General features: G+C 37.7%; 1 protein-coding gene across 9 annotated transcripts in view; it reads right to left on the reverse strand.

Moving 5' to 3' along the window:
- The window catches only part of letm1 (leucine zipper-EF-hand containing transmembrane protein 1), a 42,688-nt gene extending 24,073 nt beyond the window's left edge, over positions 1-18,615 (reverse strand). For 6 of the 9 annotated variants that reach the window (XM_041813505.1, XM_041813503.1, XM_041813504.1 and 3 more), the window contains exons 1-4: positions 9,631-10,537; positions 9,457-9,516; positions 8,709-8,766; positions 5,162-5,648 (exon numbers count right to left, since the gene is read on the reverse strand). In XM_041813505.1, coding sequence (XP_041669439.1) covers positions 5,162-5,648; positions 8,709-8,766; positions 9,457-9,516; positions 9,631-9,811 — 786 coding nt within the window. In that variant the 5' untranslated portion in view covers positions 9,812-10,537. Of the gene's footprint in view, positions 1-5,161; positions 5,649-8,708; positions 8,767-9,456; positions 9,517-9,630; positions 10,538-18,118; positions 18,233-18,275 lie in introns of those variants that run through there. The other 3 variants (XM_041813508.1, XM_041813506.1, XM_041813507.1) reach the window with 2 other exon arrangements.
- Between the last annotated feature and the right edge of the window lie 144 nt (positions 18,616-18,759).

Genomic DNA, 18,759 nt, shown 5'->3' on the forward strand with positions numbered 1-18,759 from the left:
TTTCAGGTCTGAGCAGATTAAGGACATCCGGAAACAAGCATGTTTACAATGTAGCTTCACAGCGCATTTACATCCTTTAACGTCACTACAACGCACTTAAATTACATTAGGACATGTTTGTATTTATCTTACTGTATGTGTTGTGTTTAAGGAGGTGTAACGACTGATAATGAACGACCACACTCCACCCATAGGTTTTTAATTTTTTTTTACCTTTACAGGATTTTTACTTAGCTGTATTTCCACTCTGTTGAGGCCCTTACAAGTTAAAATAAGCATATAACAACTACGTGATGCTAGGCCTGGATGAATGTGAGAACCAGAGTCAAATACAGCGACAAAGACTTTCAGTTTAACGAATGTAAAGGTAGGATCTTGATTAAAGCCTTGCTGTAAATACAATATTTTTTTCAGACCTGAATTTGACACTTTGTTAGTCAACCAATCAATATTTTACAGCAGTCTTTCTCGAGTGGTTGAGAACGCAGCTCCCCATCCTGAAGACAAGTCATGAATCAGTTAAAGATAATTATAATAATACGTTTTACTTTCATTTCATAAAGATGTTTCAGCTTGGGCCTAAAACGAAACAAACCATGATTGAACAAAGAGCAGGCATGCATACATTTCATCTTACTCAAGATAGCACGGAAATGCTGGCCATTTCTCTAGGGATAGCCTCCTTCTCTTGGGAAAACAATTTTTGTAACTGCAGGAAAAGGAGATAAATAAGCTGAAATCTTAAAACACGCTAAAAATTATACTCATTATTACAGGAAAGCGATGTAAAATTTAATGTATGGATGTATATCCGTTTCAGACTTCCATACATCAAGGACTTTTTGTCTTATTTTTATCCAGACACACCTTTACAAGGTAAACAGCTCTGCAACCCACTTTTTGAATCCTGATCCAAAACTAAATATCTACCAAAACTAAACGTTTACAACAATACAGTCTGTTATTTAAATGATCGACTGTATCAAAAACTACTAAAAACTGCTGATATTCAGTCATATGTTTGACCAGAAGCTACTGCAAGAAAAAGAAGTCTAAATATCAAAGATACATTTGCAATGTTAACCTAAATTTTGCCAATATTTCATATTTGTGATAGACAGACATGAGACAGTATAAAGAAGTTAGCCTGCCGTTTTTGGTGATTAAAACAGAAATGACCCGTTATTTGGTGCCTAGGTCTTTTAATTCTATTACCCTGGTAGAGTTGAAGGTATTAATAACATTTGATTTTTACTAGAATCGTATCTATGATTAATAATAATCTTGTTTCATGGCAACCTCACTTCCCACATACTTATAAAACAAATCTTTTTAGAATGAATGGATCATGTAGGTGAGAAGATTCCAAGACAAGGGTTATGGAGGCCAAGTCAACATCAGAAGTCATTCAGTATTTCACACATTAATAGGATCATTCACAACATACCAATCACACGGACACCAAGTCCGTGCTGTCCTGCATGAAGGCCGAAGTGTCACCTGAACTGACAAGCTCAACTTCCTTGAAATGGCACTTCGACGTGGGCCAAACCAGCATTACATGACTGAATGGGCACCGGGCCTCAGTCCGGACACGTGTCTTAATGTCAAACAGCACGGGGATTAAGAACAAGGAGCAAGTCATGTCAGAGTATCAGAAGAGCCTGACCTTTTAACCCACTAGATCACTTAATAGCATGCAAAACCCACAGAAGTTATCATGTCTACAGTTATTTCCAAATATGACCAAAATGATTAAAAAATCATTCAAAATTATGCATCTGGTTTGAATAAGAGATGTTAAAATCTTAATATCAACTGAAGTTGTGCACACATAATTGAACAAAATATTTGCATTGCATGTTAACACTCCGTCTCCATGTGACATTTAGAAAGCCAAGACAGTTTTATTTTTTCTACAGCACAATTCTTTGGTGGCAACTCCAACAAGATTTGCAACGAAGAGAAACTTTGGTGAATTGTAAACACTGGCTGGCATTAAAGTTAATCAAAGGCATCAAGTCAAGAGCCTTTAAAGAGCTTTGATCGAGAAGTCCAACCTGCTCGGTGTAAAACTCAGCGTGCAGCCAGTTTCTTTAACTGATCTCATTAAGTGGGAGAAGCTGTGGATTACACACTACAGAACAAGATGTCTGGGTTGTTGGACATAAAGCGCGCCAAGTCTTCAGTAATCTTCTGAACCTGCTGGTTATCTGCTCTCTGAACCTTAAATGAGAGTGGAAAAATATCCTCAATTACTTCCTGTACTAGGAACAGCTGATGGACTGCAGGTTTTGGCTCTCCTTTTTTCAAATCAAATATTGTTTTTGTTTTTTTTTGTTTTTTTTTAAGATTCTGCAAACTTTCAGACATTTTGAAAAATATGCATGCAAGACATGATACAGTGTGCAGATTATGTTACACAACCAGGGTAATCTGGTTGGATGTAGTAAAAGAGTTTAACACCATTTTCAGCTCACCAGTATGCCCTTTTTTACTCGTTTGTGAAGACTGTGGATCACTCAATTTAAAAAATGTCATTAGAAAATTATGCTCTCATTGCTTTGTCTACCATCTTTAGGATGTGCAGCATCCTTTTAATGCCTCAGACAACCCCCCTTTTACCCTTCGAATGAAGCACATGTACAACCCTAATCACATATGCACAAAACTCCTAAAAATTACCCAAATCAGCAGATTTTTCAACCTAACTTTACCCAGATTTTTTTCTGCCAAGCCCCTTGATGACATTCATATTCTACGACTGATATCCATCCAAACATTGTAAAGTGACTGACCAGTGCAATCTCCTTGCATGTGAGGAAACTGTTTTCTTCTTGCCAGCTTGTCAATATGTGCTCTTTTGATATTTGATATAATGGAAAACTGTCATGTTGTTGGTTTCTGTTTCTTCATCCAGCACTTCCATGTTGTTCTTTTTATGTCACGGTTTTATGGAAGAACCCCAGTCTGTGAGGTTAAGCAAGTGAGGAAGATTTCAGAGACAGTCTGCATGATGTTTTAGAGAAATTTTAAGGGGAGCATGTATGAAAAATTTAGCGGTGGATGGAGGAGGTAAAGGAACAAATTTCTTACTGAAATGTCTAAATTCAGGGTGCATGATCCATACTAGTCGGCAAATATTATCTTAAAGTTGATTAATGTTATTGGCAGATATAAAATTGTCTGCTGATACTTATGATTGATGCATCAATTAAAAATATTGGCCTATATTGGCATCATGTATGAATACGTTTGTGGAGTTTCAGGCAGGGTTAACTGCCCAACATCAGTGGAAGTCTCCTCTTTAGTCATCCCCATTCCTTAAACTGGATAGTCTTTTCAATGGAATGAAGTTTGTTTGTTTTAATTTAAAGTGCGTTTTTTTATATCAGTATTAGCTAAAATTAACTGGTAAATATCGGCACATCACATATCTGTAAAAACCCAGTACCATGCATCCTTAGTCCAAATTAGGGCTGGGCAATTAATTGTAAATTAGATTAAACTGCAATATGGCCTGTTGCAATTTTCAAATCGCAGAAGGTGCAATATTTCTTTAACCTGAATTTTTTGCTAAAATACCAATTTACACCTTTTTTGCAGCTTTCATGCAACCATACAAGTGACATTGTTTTAGCATAGTCTGCAAAAAAAAACTATTTTCCTCATTTTTATGCATTTTTCTTATTGAATATGAGAATGATATAAAAATTACCACTCCCTTTAATACAAAAATTCATATCTGATTTGCAGTATGAGTCAAAATCAGAACAATAAGTTATTTTCAAACATTTTTACCCCGTATTTAATCTAATATTGTGTTACTATAGTATAGAATGATTTATTGCTTGTGTTTGTTAAAAGTAACATAAGATAAGGAACTCAGAAACAATCACATATCAAATCGCAATATTGCAATTAGATTATTTTCCAAATCGTTCAGCCCCAGTCCAAATAGATTAAAAAATGACTAAACCGTTGTTATACATATTCTTATGTTGAGTACTGATATTATCTCACATATTTCCAACAGTTTCTGAGGCCAGAGAAATCTTTTGTTTTTATAGATGTTTGATAGATAAGCTACCATAAAATCAAGTGTAATGGCTGCACTTTTAAAACCAATTTTTTTAATCTAATTTAGCTTTGTTAGCAACAATACTATCCCAGGGCAACTTGTATAATAGCATAACTTGCTATGGCATGCAACGTCACACTGGTGACGTGGGGCGGGGTTTGGTGCCACTTTTAACTGCTTTTCTTCCTCATTAAGTCAAAATCAGGCTTTTTAAGAAAACAGGAAGTATATCATTCATGCTATTGTTACCATTGAGTGCTGGAAACACTCATCAGAAAGGACAACATGTGGCAGGCAGAGGAGGGAAGAATGACTTATCAGCTTCTGTACTGTAGCTAGTAGATGCACAAACTCCACAAATCAAAAACAGGTAGTAAAAGAGTGATACAGCTGCACAGAAACTGCATGTGGGGGAATGTGCTGAGCAAAATGACCGTGCAGGATGGCGGCAAACCGACTGCAGCTTATATACCGGGGTGACTCATACTCCACATTTTACAGTACATTAAAACAGATCTTTAACCGACACACCGGAGCAAAAACAAATGCATGCAGAGAAAAGTAAAAGATGGAGGCAGATAATGAGAGGGAGATCTCAAATGAATAATAATTATTGCATTGCAGGCTGTTTTAAATCATTAAAATACTGTGTACAAACATCTACCTGAATACTTGAGAGTTTTTTTTGGGGGGGGGATTTAGCATAGAATCCAAGAAAGAGCAACTTTGTGACTGAGTTAAATAACTAAATAGCTACCCCAGAAACAAATTCAGAATCAAAAACATATAGCACTTTAGCTTCCTAACTGTATAATCTCTCTCTTTCTTTATCATTTGAGTCTCTGTCATCATTTTTCATAAGGGGGCCAAAAAGAGAACACCTGAAACCGTTATTGGAGGACTAATTTAATGATACTGCTCACAGGCCAACAGTAAACATGTCACTGTAATTGGTGAATGAATGTGAGGCCCGGTAATGGCCACATTTGATTGTGCTGCAAGTAATTCACTATCTACAGTTAATTCAATTCAATAATCAAATTTAAAAATAAAGCAGGATGCATTCCCTGCAGACCTCACCTGTCTCCTCTCGCGACGGGACAGCGGGTGTCCATTCAGCACCCTCCACAACATTCGCCCAGCAATAGTGGTATCAATCCACAGTAGCCTGAAGCCGTGATAGTAGTGCTTGATTTCATCTATAACCCGCTGCCTGAGCGTCCTTCTCACAGGCTCTGCATCAAGAGTCGGGCTGTACACCGGCCCTCCTTCCTCCAGTTTCTTCTTCTTGTCCTTTAACGAACGTAGCGACTTCTCCACCTTCGAATCGTCCAGTCTTCTTCTGGAGGTGTGTATCCACCGGACACCATAGGCGTCCTGTGGTCGCACTATCGTCCACTGGGGACCCGTTGTGATTGCAGAGTAAGGTAGAGAGGAGGCCCCCGATACAAAGCCGCAGTAAAGTCGCTGTGAGTCCGTACTCTGGCTGGGGCCGATGATGCTGTCTGATACAGGGAGGGAAGGGCCAAAAGCAGAGACTACACTACTGAGTCGGAGCCCATCAAGCCTGAGGAGACAATAGGATCGAGAGTTTCAGAAAATACGTTTCAGACTAAGTTCTCCATTAAAAACTGGTACTTTGAAATGAAAATACTGACTTATCAACAAAGCAAGTAGATTATAATCAGTGTTGCACAAACAGAAAGATCACACAGCCAGGATATTATAAACTAAGTCAAAAACTTGAATGCAAAAGGACGTGTAAAGCTCAAAATCTGTCCCTCTAAGACGTTGTTTCTGATAGCTTAATGAAGTGTATTCTTTTGAAAATATAGCAAATAAAATGTTGAATTTAGGATTTGCTTTCTGAAATATAACTGCATTTAAGCAACCTTTCAAGACTTTATCTTTAAATTGATGTTAGTGCTTAGAAAAGAAAGGTGTGTCCCATTTTTGCACAAGCAAACTTCCCCTTTTAGTCAAATAAGTGAGGCACCAGAAAACAATGCCAATCTCAGTCTTCTGACACTAAAGTTAAGGTTCTGCACACAGACCTTGAGTTTTTACATTTAATAGGTTATTTTCAGGTGTTTCTGGGGACTATAGACATTTAGCAACATGTATATTCAGTGTTTCCCCTGCCATTCATTTGAACTCGTAGACACTCCAAATGTAGGACACAAAAACTTTATTTAATAAAAGCTGCATAATTTACTTGTTTTATTTCAGCAAAGTGTGAGTGACTTATGTATTTCATGGTCTTAATTCCTGAGCAATGTCTCTGCTCCGCTCATGTGCTCCTTTTGGAAAAGTTTTCATCTTTGACACAAAGACCCTTGTGCAGCACCTGGTCATAAACTGAGACACAGCTTTTGTTCATCCACCACTTTTAAAACCTTTATCGCCACTTACAAGTCAAGCATGCTGCTCTATCAGTGCAAAAATAGTGGGACCTGGATATAGTAGATAAATGCAATGGTATTTCAAAACACTGATTTGATTCTGTACAGCAAAATCCCATTTTTAAATGATGTCTTTTTAAAGAGAGCAGTGCGCCGCATTGTCTGATAAGCTTCCTCATCAATGAAGGAAACATGGTCATACATCTCTGAGCAGTTGTCTGGAGTGATATCAGAGTCCCTGTCCTTCTTATTACCCCTACTCTCACATCAAAAGAGCCCTCACCCAGGTGCCAGCCAAAGAGGCATGACATGCTTGCAGTGTGTCAGTTTAACAAGTATGCACAGGTGGATCCGGACATTTTGACTGTGGTACCCAACTAGACCCCTGCTTATGGGTGGCATGAAGTTTGCATGCACGCACTCAAAGGACCATCATTAACAGATATTGATAAAACTATTAATCCAAAAATAAAGACTGGGGTCTTTATTTGCAAAATTGCAGAGGGTACCAGGCGTTTATAGGAAGGAGGCTCTTTATTTGGAGTCAGGCCTTTATTTCTAATACTCACTGAGAAGAAAAGTGTTAATATTTTAGTACAAAGCAAACATCATAATGTAACTTCAATCGTTATAGCCAAAATATACATTTTTTCAAGTCAGGGGTTATATTATGATTTAACGTTATTAAGATGATAATATGACAATATTGTCTTTTATTTTTAAGAAGGCTAGAAGAAAATATGAAACGAAATAGTGCCTGATAAATGAACATTAAACCAGCTACAGCTGCGTCCCTCTTCTTCCTCATTAACATTTTAAACCTTAACTTTAATAGCAACCTCTTGCTGCTGCAAATTGCAGAGATTTCAATATTTCTTTTATCTGAAATTTGTTTCAAAATACTAGTTTTAAACTTTTTTCGTAGCAAAGATATTATGCATTACATATCATGTAATCATTCTTGTGGCATATTTTTAGAACAGTGTACAAAAAAATCCTATTTTCTTCATTTTTGTGTGTATGTCTTGTTAAATATGAGATTATATAAAACTATCATTCCCTTTAATACAACAGCTCATATCCAATTTGCAAAATGAGAAAATACCATCACAGCTATATATTTTTTCAAAATTGTTCAGCCCCAGTTTAATCAAATATTGTGTTGGTTATAGTTTAGAATGAATTATTGTTTGTCTTTGCAAGGAAATTACATGAGATGAGGAGGTTAAGAAATAATCGCATACTAAATTGCGATCACAATAGTGGTTAAAATCGCAATCACATTATTTTCCCAAATCGATCCAAAATCAACATAACTATGTGGGTCAGCAAATGTGTGAGCAATCTTATCAATCAGGCTGTTAGTTCTTTTATTCTTATTATATAATTATATGTCAAAAGAAAAACAAGCAAGATTATATCTGACTACTATCTTTATCTTTTAAATGATATTTTTCCCATTATTTTTCAGTATTAATGCATTTCTACTGCCACATAATGGTTGTAGTGTATCCAAAAGCTGCCTGTTACTGGCATCAAAAAACAAAACAAGTAGGTATAAATGTCTGCTGACACAAATGAGGTGCTAAGAAATTAACCTCACTTTTCTTAACATAAGAAATAACCTATTTTGCTGAATATTTTATGTCCACCAAGGGTCCTTTTGTACAAATGAATTGTTTTTTTTTATGAAATGCACAGCCCATACTGCTTATATGTACAGGCAATAAATTAGCTGTTTATATCTGCAGAAATTTTCATATCTGCAGACACCAATAATTAAAGGTGCAGCGTGTAAAACTGAATATCAACATCTAGAAGTGGGTTCTAGATTGCATTTCTCTGCTGGAAACTGTGGCAACCAGTTGAATTTAATGTGTATCTGTAATGTGAATACAATACAATAACTTTATTTATCCTTTTTTCCTCTATGTTACCAAACATCTAAAAATCCAAGATGGCGGCATCCATGGAGTGGACCCTCCCTACGTATGAATTAAAGGTTAATTCTGAGTTGTTCTATTCAAAATAGCTATTTTTGAATTTTGATGACTAAACACTTATTTAGATAGACCGTCTGAGAAATGTTTTGTTTTATTTTACCAAGTTTGTTCAGCTAAATGCTACTAGGCTGAATATTACACACTGCAGCTTTAACTCTTTAAACCAATATGATAAAAAACAGTATTATGAAGATAATATACATCCCTAATCATGAGGCTTACTTTTGACTGGAGAGTCTGAGCGCTGTGCAGTTGAAACAGGCACCATCTTGTACTTTTCCTGAAAGGAAGAAAAGAAAACATGAGCAGCTGTCTTCTGATAGTAAGCCATTAGACAGAGACACAAGCAAACAAACAGCATGCTGCTGATGAGCAAATGAGCAAATTACACAGCGGTAACTACGTTTAGACTCTGATTGGTCAGAATGTATTTTCAGTAATGTCTCTTTATACAAAAAAGTATTTACTCAGATATGAAACCAGCAAAATGTGCCTTTAGCGAACACATAATATAAACCAAAGATATTTGTCTTTATTTTTCCTGACTGTTCTTTCTCAGGATATGTCACAAAAATCTGCTGCTTTTGCTTTTCATTACTTCTCCATTTTAATTGAATTTTCTGACAAGTATTACCCCGTTATACCTTAGCTCTCCCAAAACAAAGAATATCTAACAATTTGGCCTTCAAGGGTTAATCTTCAGTTCCTAAAACAGGCGATACCTCTATCAGCTGGCAATAAAGTTAGACACAAGGCTAAACTGATTATGTTAGAGCAACAGAGCATTCAGTTATGAAGAAATGAACAAAGAGGAACCTCTACTTTACTAGTAAATAATTTTCTCATGTAGTTATTCTTCCACCAGTCTGTTGAAAGCTATCTTTACAACTTGATCTAAATCATTTATTTTGTAGGTTATATTTCAAACAAACATAGTGCATTATTCCTCTGTTAAGATCTTTACAGTAACCTGTCTTTGAGGCCAGGATTCTGACACCCTCTGTGGGGCCCACGCTGAGGCTCCCAAACCCTTGAGGCCGCCATGAGTGTGACGTACATGCAAAGAGAAGGCGGAGTGGTGAGACTCTTTCCACCAATCATCTTAAAGCACATGCTCAAGCCACACCCCTCCCCTCGCTCTCACATGGCTGGCTGGAGAGAATCCAGTAAGGCCTGGTAGAACATGACAAGCTGCGGCTGGGAGGCGGCCAGGAGGACACAGAGTTTACTGGAACAGAGTAACCTTTGTGGCCCAGCGGCCCGGGAACTGTAGCACCATCAGAAAAGCCTGGAAATACAGTAGACCGCCTCTGACACTGTACCATTCACCTGGACTGTGCAGGCAGCTTCACTCTACTGCACAGTTTCCGTTGTGGTTTTAACACCCTGGAGTAACAGTTTTGGTTTCACATTGACACCTCTGTCAGTTAACATCATGTCGCATTAGGTCAGAGTGAAAGCTGTTTTTCTGGTTGCTAAGCTTTTATTTAGTTAATCTATTTAAAGCACATTCAAAAACTAGACTGTCTTCAATTAACACAGGGCTGGATGTTCAAAGTACTGTAATATGATAAATACTACAAAAAAGACAGCATAATCCTGTCTCCAGATAAGTATAAAATCATTTGGAAAATGTAAGGCAATATAATTAGAGAAACACTGAACTTGTCACCTATGGTACTACATCAGTGTTTATCACATGTTGTTTTTACACCCAATAAAATCCACTTAAATGAATTTCAGTCAATTTTCCTGCAGAAAATGTACGAATAGCTTCTGTTTTTCTCCTCATCAACTATGAAAGTAAACTGAGTGCTGATTTTTTGCAAATATAGAATATAGAAGCAAGTAAGAATGACCCAGTGGTCACATTTTATGGCTGCCAGTATCAATCCTATCATTTATGAGGGAGATCAGTCTATACAATCCCATAAAGCAGTGGTTCTCAACCTTTTCAGCCCGCAACCCCCAAAATACAAGTGCCAGAGACCGGGGACCTCCACTGTACCTGAAAGTGTTTGACAGCCATGCACATTCAAGGATAGTCATGTGCAGACAAGGCCACCCACTAGGGGTGAAAATGGGAGAGCTTTCTGGGGCCCAGCCAAACTGGAGGCCAGCAAAATCATGGTCCATTGTAAAGTTAAGCTGTGGTATTTTCTGTTTAACCTAAATAATAACCACTCTTATCAAAGAAACAAACATCTTTTTAATTTATTTGTGTAGTAAGTAGCCCTCTTAAAACTGTAAATGCTTTTGTTACAAACAGAATAAAGATACGTTAAAAATAGCCAAAATTGGTAAATAATGGCAAAAAAAAAATGGTAGGAAAAGTGGTGAAATTGGATTTTAAAAATAGCAGAAATGGGATAGAAGTGCCAAAATTTGGATAAAAGTGGTAAAAAAAATGGCAAAAATGGGTTAAAGTGGCAAAAAAGGGCATATTAGGTGGTAAAAGGGGATTAAAAGTGGCTGAAATGGCATTAAAGTGGCAAAGATAAGTGAAAACTGGGTGAAATGGGATGAAATACTGATATATACTGGCAAAAAAGGTTAGCTGAGGAGGAAATAGGCAGAAATGGGTCAAACTGGCACATCAAATAGTGAAATGTGGCGTAAAAATGGTATTGAGGGATTAACATTGGCAATAATGGGTCAACAGAGCCAACAATAGGCAGAGAGGGTTTAAAACTTGACAAAAAATGGGTTTTAAGACATTGGCAACAGTATCATTAAAAAAATATTCTTAGTTTTTTAAGACATCTGGAGACCCCCTCTCAGTGTCTCACGACCCCCAACGGGGTCCCAATCCCAACGTTGAGAACCTCTGCCACAAAGCACTGCAACAAGCATGCTACAGTTAAGACAGCTGTAACATACAATGTGTTGATTCATTTATTACATGTTAGTTTATGGAAATTAACACAATAATAATCAGTCATTTTACTGGCCCAACCTTACCAAATTATAATGTAACATTAAGTCAGGTTGTTTAGATAGCAAGGTTTAACAAGTTTCATCCAGCATGTTTCAACATGGATTCCAAAACTGGGTCTCTATCTTACCAACAGGACTGGCAACTAAGTTGGGGATTTCACCACAACTGCTTTAAGAGTCAAAGAAGAAAGGATGACTCAGAAGCAGGCAGATTGCGACAGTGTTGAAGATGAAGATGCTGCATTTCAGTTTCATTTGCTTAGTAGAGTAGTTGCTGGCTAACAGTTTGGTTCACCTGTATAATTACAGTTTACCACACACAAGATGTGTATTAACCACAAGGGATGCACAATATCATAGGCATGATATCAGTACCGGCACATATTAGCATAAAATGTTGATTATTGGTTTTTTGGCAGACGTGAAAAGTCTTGCAGATATTTATAGCCAACATTTCTGCAGTATAAATCATATATTGATCTTAAATGTGCAACAGAAAGTTGCTTTGGGTGCTTCACCAAGGGGGGCTCCTTGACCTTGAGCCCTGAATATTTTGAATGAAGCTCCAAACGTAAAACAACTATCAGACTGTCTACTTCCTCACTCTCTCTCAGCTACTTGACTCAGCCTTTCACTGGACAAGAGACACTTGGGGATTTTTACAATAATAAAAGTGCATTTATCAGTGTCCATTCTGGCTAAAATGCATCTGGAAATTTCTGCATTTCAGATGTCTGCAAAAATCCAATACCTGTGACTAGAGGTGTTTATTACAGTCAACTGATCACATATTTTCATTAAATTTAGCCTTGCTAAATCTGGCCATCTGTAGAAGTAAGTCATACTGGGGTTCTTTTTTAGGTCATAGACATATTTCACAACTGTTTGACATTTATTTTAAAAACTTACAGACAGATAATCAAAAGATAAACCAGCATTTTAAATGTTCCACAGTTGCAGGCCTGGACCTATCATCATGCATTAAGAGTATTATGCAATGCAATGAAGGCATTAACATTGTATTCTGATTGGATTTTGCAGTGAAGGACGTTTGTTTTGCACAGCCCAAAAGCATCATTTTGCCGTTGAAGACTTCGCAGAGAAAGCATACTGACTCCCTCTCAACTGGGGCATGACATTAAATCAAACTAGATCAAAACTGCAATTTCAGCTGAAATTGCATGGAGATGTTGAGAGCTGAGTTGTGCAAGAACTGCTGAAAATAGCCAAAAGCACAAAAATAGCTGAAATTAGCATAGAAATAGCATAAAATGGCATAAAAGTAGCTAAAAACGGCATTCAATATTTCAAAAAAGGATAAAAATAGCTGAAAGTAGCCTAGAAAAAGCTGAAAGTAACCTTAAATAGCTGGAAGTAGCCTTAAAACAGCTGGAAATAGCATGAAAATAGCTATATTTTAAAAATTGTAAAAGTTAGAAATGAGAAGAGTCATAGCAGTCAAATGACGAAGAAACTGATTTTTTTTTTTTTTTTTTTAAGTTTAAACAGTGTCGATACGACTAAGTATGAAGGAGGAGATACCTGGCGCAGAAGAAAAATAATAACAAAATGGCTGCCAGAAAATCAATAGAGTGGATGCTCAGCATCCCCACCTAGGCCGGCCGCACACTACAGGATTTTAAGCCCGATTCAGGGCAAGATTTGCCTCCCCCAACGATCATGGGGGCGTATCCCGAAAGAAGCCTTGTCGCAAATGACTATTTGTCTGAATAATCTTCATGTGTGCGGTGTCAACACGTTTGTTTTACTGCTCCAAATCGTGTCATAGCCTCCAAAATCCCGAATCGTAAATATCAAACACGTTTGATGAGAGACACGAGAGACAGCAAGACGGTATCAACAGACATCGGTGTCTTGTTTTGTTTTTTCTGAAGTCATGTGATCACGCGAGGTCAGAGGCAGGTCGGCAGCTTTGTGGTCTCCAGTGATCTGACAGTCTGGCTGAGTCGTCTAGTGTGTGCGTTCAGAGGATTAAAGATGAAAAATCTTTGGAAACAGTCCTCAAGTCTGTGGTCTCTCACGATTTTAAAATCGTTTAAGATTAAAAAAAAATCGTCTATTGTGTTGCCGGCCTAACAAACCAAGAAAGAGCAGAAGAATCTCCAAACCAGCCAGAAAGGCTGCATATATGCATACACAGAGACATCAATTCAGCTGTCTTCACAATTGTTTTTTTTTGTTTCTATGGCAGTGTAGTTGCAGCTTGCTCTGTTGCAACATAACTGAAGTCTTGAGGGAAGATTATGAGTCATACACAAAATCCAACCCAACCTCAAAACGATTCCCGTAAGCAGAAAGCTTTGTTAACATCACAAAGTAATGTATAACCAAGCTTGTTTACTAAACATCTGTTAGAATAAATATCTTTGGATATACAGTTGTGGAATGAGGTTAGAAATCAAAGAAATGTTGCTGCAATGCTTTTTTTCAATGCAGGTCAATGTTGCTATAAAAACAAGTCTGGTGACCTATAAATGATGTTTGTTTTGTTTCTCTGTGATTCAGCCTCTTTAGAAATTGGTTAAGGTTCTCCAGGCTAGACTACATCACAGGGTTTCTACCGAGATTTCTGCATCTACTTCAGCATATTAAGCACTACTGTTGTTCCTGCAGAGTAACCCATAGCGTAAATAGGCCATTTTTGGTCGTATTTTACTGTGGTAATGGCCTAGTTTTGGTCCTGACTCAAAATAAACTGGGCCTTGCCAGGAGAGGTCGTGACATGGTCACGCTCAGCTTGCCTGACTTTTACGTGCAGCAGCACTCACGTGTGACCCGCAGCCTGCAGCTGTCTGGCTGTAAAGAGCTAAAACTGCAGCCTAATAACACTTCCTCCTTCACAGTGGGACACCAAAACAGGCTGGGAGTCACTGCTCTGATGTGCTCCCATGAGTAATTTGGATCAAGTGTGGCTGTTACTTGATTTCTGAATTCTTTCATAACAGCTCAATGCACTAAAAACAATCCATACATGCCGTTTATAAGACGTAATAGTCAGCCCTCTGCTGGGTCTGAAGCAGTGCCATCTCACATGTCTAGCTCTGGGTGAAAAGGTAACAGAGACAGAGCAGGAGTGTCAGTAGGGCGACGTAATTGGTTTACCCCAGAGAATACACCCATCACAGATGTTTCTCCTACTGCCAGCTCTCCAAACAGCCCCGTTGTTAGCACTGCATTCAGATCTACGGCCACATAGTTAGCTTCACTTCGTATGCATCTGTTTATGGCTTAGAAACAGACATGAAATACACTCAAAACAATTGTGTTCACAGCACAGAATGCAGGTAAGCTAGAGTCCAGACTGTGTGTCATTTAGAGATGCCCGGCTTTCTCGCCATGTGGCTTTAGTGGCTCTCAAATGCCAAACATCTCCATTCAAAGAAGCCATTAAAATGACATTTTTAGGTTATTTCCCCTGGGACTACTCTCCCTCTCCCAGTCTTACAGAGTAAATGCTGGTGCAGACTGCAGAAAATTGCATGATCAGGCATCTCAGAGTGTGTAGTGAGTGGAAACAACTGCGAGCTCAGCTGGAGAAACTACATACGAGTGATCACTCTAAATAAACAAATAAAGTGGTCTTTTGTTGTGACAGATGCCTTTTAACAAATACATCCTCTGTCTTCATGACACATGCATGACTAGAATCAAATGATCAAGAACTTTATTGTTTCTTCTGAGGTTTATTGACACTGTTAGATAACACTATAATCTTTACTGCTGTTGACCTGACAACCTTTGATTGACAACCGCTACACAACTACTTTGCAAAGACAGCATTCTGGTCAATGTTCAGCAGTAAAACAAAAAGTTATTGGTCACTAGAACTACTGTGCTCAAGCACAGAAGTTTACAAGTTTATTCTCAACTGTTTGTCGAAAGTTACTAATTTAGATCTTAAAAATAATGGCTCAAAAACAGTCGATAGTGCCAAGAAATAGATGTGAAATTTTGCAATTTCTGTATGCTAACACTTGGAGGATATCTTGTCCAAACTTCTAATCATCAGTCAGACTGCCTGCAAGTTTTGGATTTTAAAACAAGAAACAGCACAATATTGGATGTCTATTAGGATGTATTTTTATTTTAGCAGTATCAAACAGGTAGTGAAATCACTTCATCTTTCTTAGTATCATATCCAAGTTTCAAAATCTGCAATTGAGACAACCATAGTGTCGACAGCTACATTTCAGACAGCCTCAATGTCAGCACGTCCATTAATCCACATCAAAATGAATCTCTCTCTGTCTCAGGTGCAGTTATAAAAGCCTCTGACCTTTCATCATGCAACTTGTCTGATAATCTGGGCCTGAAGCCAGCAGCACAGTCTCAGGCGGCACATTGCAGACAGACAAATTCCCTTTACAACCCTCTCATCTATTTATAAGCATGGGTTTAATGCACCAACTAATGTGAAGACATTACTCTAATGCTTCGTCTACCCACTAACGACCTTTACATCTCTCATTGAGGGCAGTGCTGCAACCATTTGTTGTATTCAACAATGAAAATGGAGACACATTATCTTCATATCTTATCTGGTTGTATAAGAACTTAAGTGAAATGCTTATCAAAGCATTGTGGTGATATAAAGTTACTTAAAAGCCCTGCTAAGTTCCAGACCAGTGATTGAAGTGGTCAGGATTCCCTGGTAAAAGAAAATTTGCATCTCTAAATAATATACATCTAGTGCAGCAGTGTCAAACTCAAGGCACCTGGGCCAACTCTGGCCCAGAAGATCATAGCATATTTCCATTACAACCGGCCCTCCGGTATGAGGTCTGCAGATTTTCACCAGTATAAAATTGTAAACTTAACCTTGATTATTTAAAATATCCTTCCTAAAGTCATCAAAATCTGAAAAAGTCAAAAGTGAAAATCAAGAGATAAAAAAACAGGAATATTGGAGAAGAAAAATTGTGCTTTGATTTCATGTTTCTGAAAATGATGGCTTAAACTTATGATTTTGACTTTTAATTCCATAATTTAACCTTTTCAAATCATGATTTTTACTTTCTATATCACATTTTGACTGTTCAGAGTCACAGTTTTAAATCTTTAGTCATATTTTGACCTTTTAAACATATTATTTCATGTTTCCCCTCATATTTTGACCATTTAAACCCCAACTTTGGCTGTGTAAGCCCATATTTTTACATTTTAGCCTCCCAGTTTAAAATTCTAAGTCATATTTTGACTTTTAAACTCATGATTTTGAATTTCATCTCATAATTTGACTTAACAAACTCATTCATTTTACTTAAAAACACATTTTTTACATTTTAATTTTGTGTTTAGACCTTTTTTCTCACTTTCTAAAATGATTTTCTTGAGCTTTAAACTTATCGTTTTGACTTGAATTCCAAAATGACTTAATATCAGTGCTTTTTTCATATTTTGTTACTGGTGAAAATTAACAGGGTTAAATGTTGACCCTGTTAGGCCCTCAGGTTAGACCTAAATCCAGAACCCGGCCCCCTGATCTAGTGCAATACTTATGGTGGTTAATGGGTGAATTGATGACTTATATAAGTCTCTTTTGTGTTCAATTTTCATAAATTCTCTACTGCAGTACGGATTGTAGTTTTGTGTGACAATAGCGCTATTTATTGTGATTATGTGGCTTCCTTAAAACTAACTGGGGCAAATAACAGGAGGAAGTAATGCCATTTTGTCTGCTGTGGAGGCATTTTTCCACAATGTTTTTAAGCATATATTTCAAGCACAGCTCAATTTTGTACTAACAATGATTTGTGCTGAAAAAATACTCAATAATCTCTTTGATTATAATTAAATATTGACTGGTTTCAGCCTTTAAAGAGGATTAGCTGCTTGGTATCCTTGAATACCTTGAGTGTATTTCAGGTGTATGGACACATAAAGCAAATTTAGGAAGCACACTAGGCCCTGGACTGTGCTGTTAGCATCAAGATACAGGCTAGCCTTGTGATGTTTATGTGTGTCTACCTGCTCTAATCCTAGAGATATGAAAGTAGTCTGTGGTTAACTATGGTACAAAGCAATGGATACTTGTATTGCATGATTTATTGAACATATTAATTGACACTGGTGTGAAATGCAGTTAAAAGACAATTTAAAATAAAAGGAGTACCTCTACAAGATGAGGCCTAGTTTTTCTATTACCCATAAATTAATAAAAATATTATCAGCAACCCTTGTTTGGCAAAGCTTCGAATGAATCAGCAACATTTACGTGCCCCAGCATAACAAAATATTGTCTTAGATCCAGATAGGTGAGATAAGCTGTATCCTAAGGGCTAAGTAAGCAGCATCAGCGCACCTAGCATCCAAAATACAGCCTCTTCTGCTTTATATCCCGTTTGTCCTCACAGCACAAGGATAAGGAGATCCTGGAGATGCTGGATAAACAGATGGGATCTTGTCTGCCATAACGAGCATCCTCAGACCGCAGTGGAAGGAGGGGGCGCTCGCCAGCCTCTACTTGCACCGTGCTGTCCTTAAATAACCTGAATCTAAAATCATGTTTTGCTCCTGTATTGATTTCCTGCACATCCTTGAGCTGCCCAATGTCGCCAAGTGATAACACTTTAACTTCACATCAAATATAGCTTAGATGCATAATGTTAAATGTAAAGTGGCTCAAAATAGTGAGCAATTTACGACTTAAAGTGTGATGCAGAGTTATTTGTCACCTTGAGTCATCCACCATCTTCCTGGAAACCAAAACACCACCAACCCAGGACCACCTGCCTCTGCTAAGCCATGACACCACAAATTCCTAATACGTATATGCTAATTGTAGGCTTTTTATTAAATCCATGGCGATAATTAAGAAAACACTGAACTTACCTTTCCTGAATTCATTCTTTAACGAACGGGACGTTTTCATTAAAGGCGCCCGAGACCTCGTAAACAGGATTAACGCCATGCGGAGGCTTTCAGATTGAACTCAATACCTTTAACAGTTACAGTAAGTAAGTCTGCGAGCTAGCTAGCCGGTTAGCCAGCCGCCGTTTCTTCAAAACGTCGAGACAATACGACCGCTAACTAGAAATATATAAAAACGACAATTCCTCTACGCTTCTAACAGTCCACGACGCATATATGACTGTACATAGGAAAATTTAGCTCCATGTCATGCCCTTTCCTTTTCGGCGGATGACAGCCGAGCCAGGCTCCCGAGTGACGTCAAACTGAGGTCTCGTGTTTGTTAAGTAACGCTGTGCGTGCAGGGAGGAGACACTTCCGGTTAATTAACAAAATAAAAGCCCGCGTTTCTCATCTACCGTACACACTGAGCATTGCAGGTAAGTTCGCTAGGAAATTAATTCCC

The sequence above is a fragment of the Cheilinus undulatus genome, linkage group 18 (genome assembly GCF_018320785.1).
Source record: "Cheilinus undulatus linkage group 18, ASM1832078v1, whole genome shotgun sequence".
Classification (NCBI taxonomy): Eukaryota; Metazoa; Chordata; class Actinopteri; order Labriformes; family Labridae; genus Cheilinus; species Cheilinus undulatus.